General features: G+C 35.6%; 1 protein-coding gene across 1 annotated transcript in view; it reads right to left on the reverse strand.

Annotated features, from left to right (window-relative positions):
* The window catches only part of LOC106882031 (uncharacterized), a 368,303-nt gene that overhangs the window by 53,631 nt on the left and 312,791 nt on the right, over positions 1-1,881 (reverse strand). The window contains exon 7 of the mRNA XM_052974695.1: positions 1,062-1,145. Within this exon, the coding sequence (XP_052830655.1) occupies positions 1,062-1,145 (84 nt within the window). The remainder of the gene's footprint in view (positions 1-1,061; positions 1,146-1,881) is intronic.

The following is a 1,881-nucleotide window of genomic DNA, read 5'->3' on the forward strand; positions in this document are numbered from 1 at the left end:
GAGATAGAATGAGAGAGAGAGAGAGAGAGAGAGAGGAAGGAAAAATGAAAGAAAGGAAGAAAAGGAGATAGAATGAGAGAGAGAGAGAAAGACAGAGAGAGAGAGAGAGAGGAAGGAAAAATGAAAGAAAGGAAGAAAAGGAGATAGATTGAGGGAGAGAGAGAGAGAAAGAATGAGAGCCCTATTTTTAATCTCACTGAACCATATGATAAATATAAGACTGTTAGACCATCGTCAATCTCGGTTATCTTCCAAATCTTCTTATCTACGTATTTCTCCGTATATTTTTTGCTTATTAAGCCTATTTGTATTTTAGCTGGATTTATTAGTCCGCAAATAGATTTATATGTGATACCTGCCTTGTGATCCTTTAATGTCATGTATGCCTTTTGTTTATCTCGCCATTATATTCTGTTATCGAATTTTTCTCGTTGCTATAATCTTAGCTTCGACGTTGATATTGTTGGTAGTCATAGTATTTGCTTCCCTATAGTTCTGAGTTATACTAACAGGAACTATGTATGAATGTATGTGTGTGTATTTGTGTGTGTGTGTGTCTGTGCATTCAAAGATACACAGCAAATTGCGTGTCAATATATATGCATAGATATATATATATATATATGTGTATATACATACATATATACATAAATACACATAAACACATAATACACATACATAAACACATACATATATACATACACTCATATATACATATGTGAGGGTATATATGTGTGTGAGTGTCAATGTCTAGAAAGTGCAGTGCGTTTACGTAAATTGTTATGCGAAAAAACCCTTCGTAACTGTGCCGTTTTACTGTCCTCATGACACGATTTATTATTGAGCGGGTGCATTTGAAAAGTCGTAAGCAGTGCGCTTGAGTAGGAACTAGTGTTATGTGCGCGCATCTCAACGGTTATATGTATGTACGTTTGTTTGCGCATGCTTACTAAAACGTTTCCTCATGCATTAGAGCAAAAAAAAAAAAAACCGTGACATTTATCATTCAATGCTTTGAATGCATCGCGAGTTGTAAAAGATTTAATATATTTGTACGTTACCATTAGGCTTTGACATTTTGGACATTGGAATTTCTGAGTCGGGTTCCATTCTTTGTTTCTCATCTTCATCATCACTGTCATCCTCTATGTAAAATAAAAGAAAATTGTGAAAATATATATTCATTTTCACTTTTTAATGAATACATTATGATGTTTTTTTTTCTTTTTGGGAAATATAAGGAAACATTTATATATATCATAACTCATAAAATATTTCTACCCATCTATAATTCTCTGGCATATTCCAGTTGATCTGATCAACGAAACAGCCTGTTCCTAAAATTAACGTGCCAGTGGCTGAACACGCGACAGACACGCGTACCCTTAACGTAGTTCTCGAGGAAACTCAGCCTTGCCCTCTGAAATACAGAGACCACTCGTTCTTGCCAGCTTAGTGAACTGGAGTAATGAGAAATAAAGAAATGAAGAGCATCGAACTCATGATGTTACGATCGGGAGCCCTATACCCTAAACACCTCCACAAGCTTTCACATCTATGTGTGTATTATATATTTATATGCATGCAGTTCCTGTGTACCAAATTAATTTACAAGGACTTGTTCGGATCGTCACTCATTAGAAATCACCTGCCCAAAGTGTCGCGCACTGGAACCGAACCCGTAACCGTGTGGTTGTAAAGCGAGCTTCTTAACCACAATGCAATATTTATGCCTTTTTATTTATAGAATGTGAACGATATATACGTAGAATCAACAGAAGCGTTTCTTCATCCATTCGTATATATAAATGGAATGATAAACATGCAAATAAAAAAAAATGGCAAAAAATGTGACAGAACCAGATGGCTTCCCCCCCCCCT

Source organism: Octopus bimaculoides, chromosome 19 (genome assembly GCF_001194135.2).
Source record: "Octopus bimaculoides isolate UCB-OBI-ISO-001 chromosome 19, ASM119413v2, whole genome shotgun sequence".
Classification (NCBI taxonomy): domain Eukaryota; kingdom Metazoa; phylum Mollusca; class Cephalopoda; order Octopoda; family Octopodidae; genus Octopus; species Octopus bimaculoides.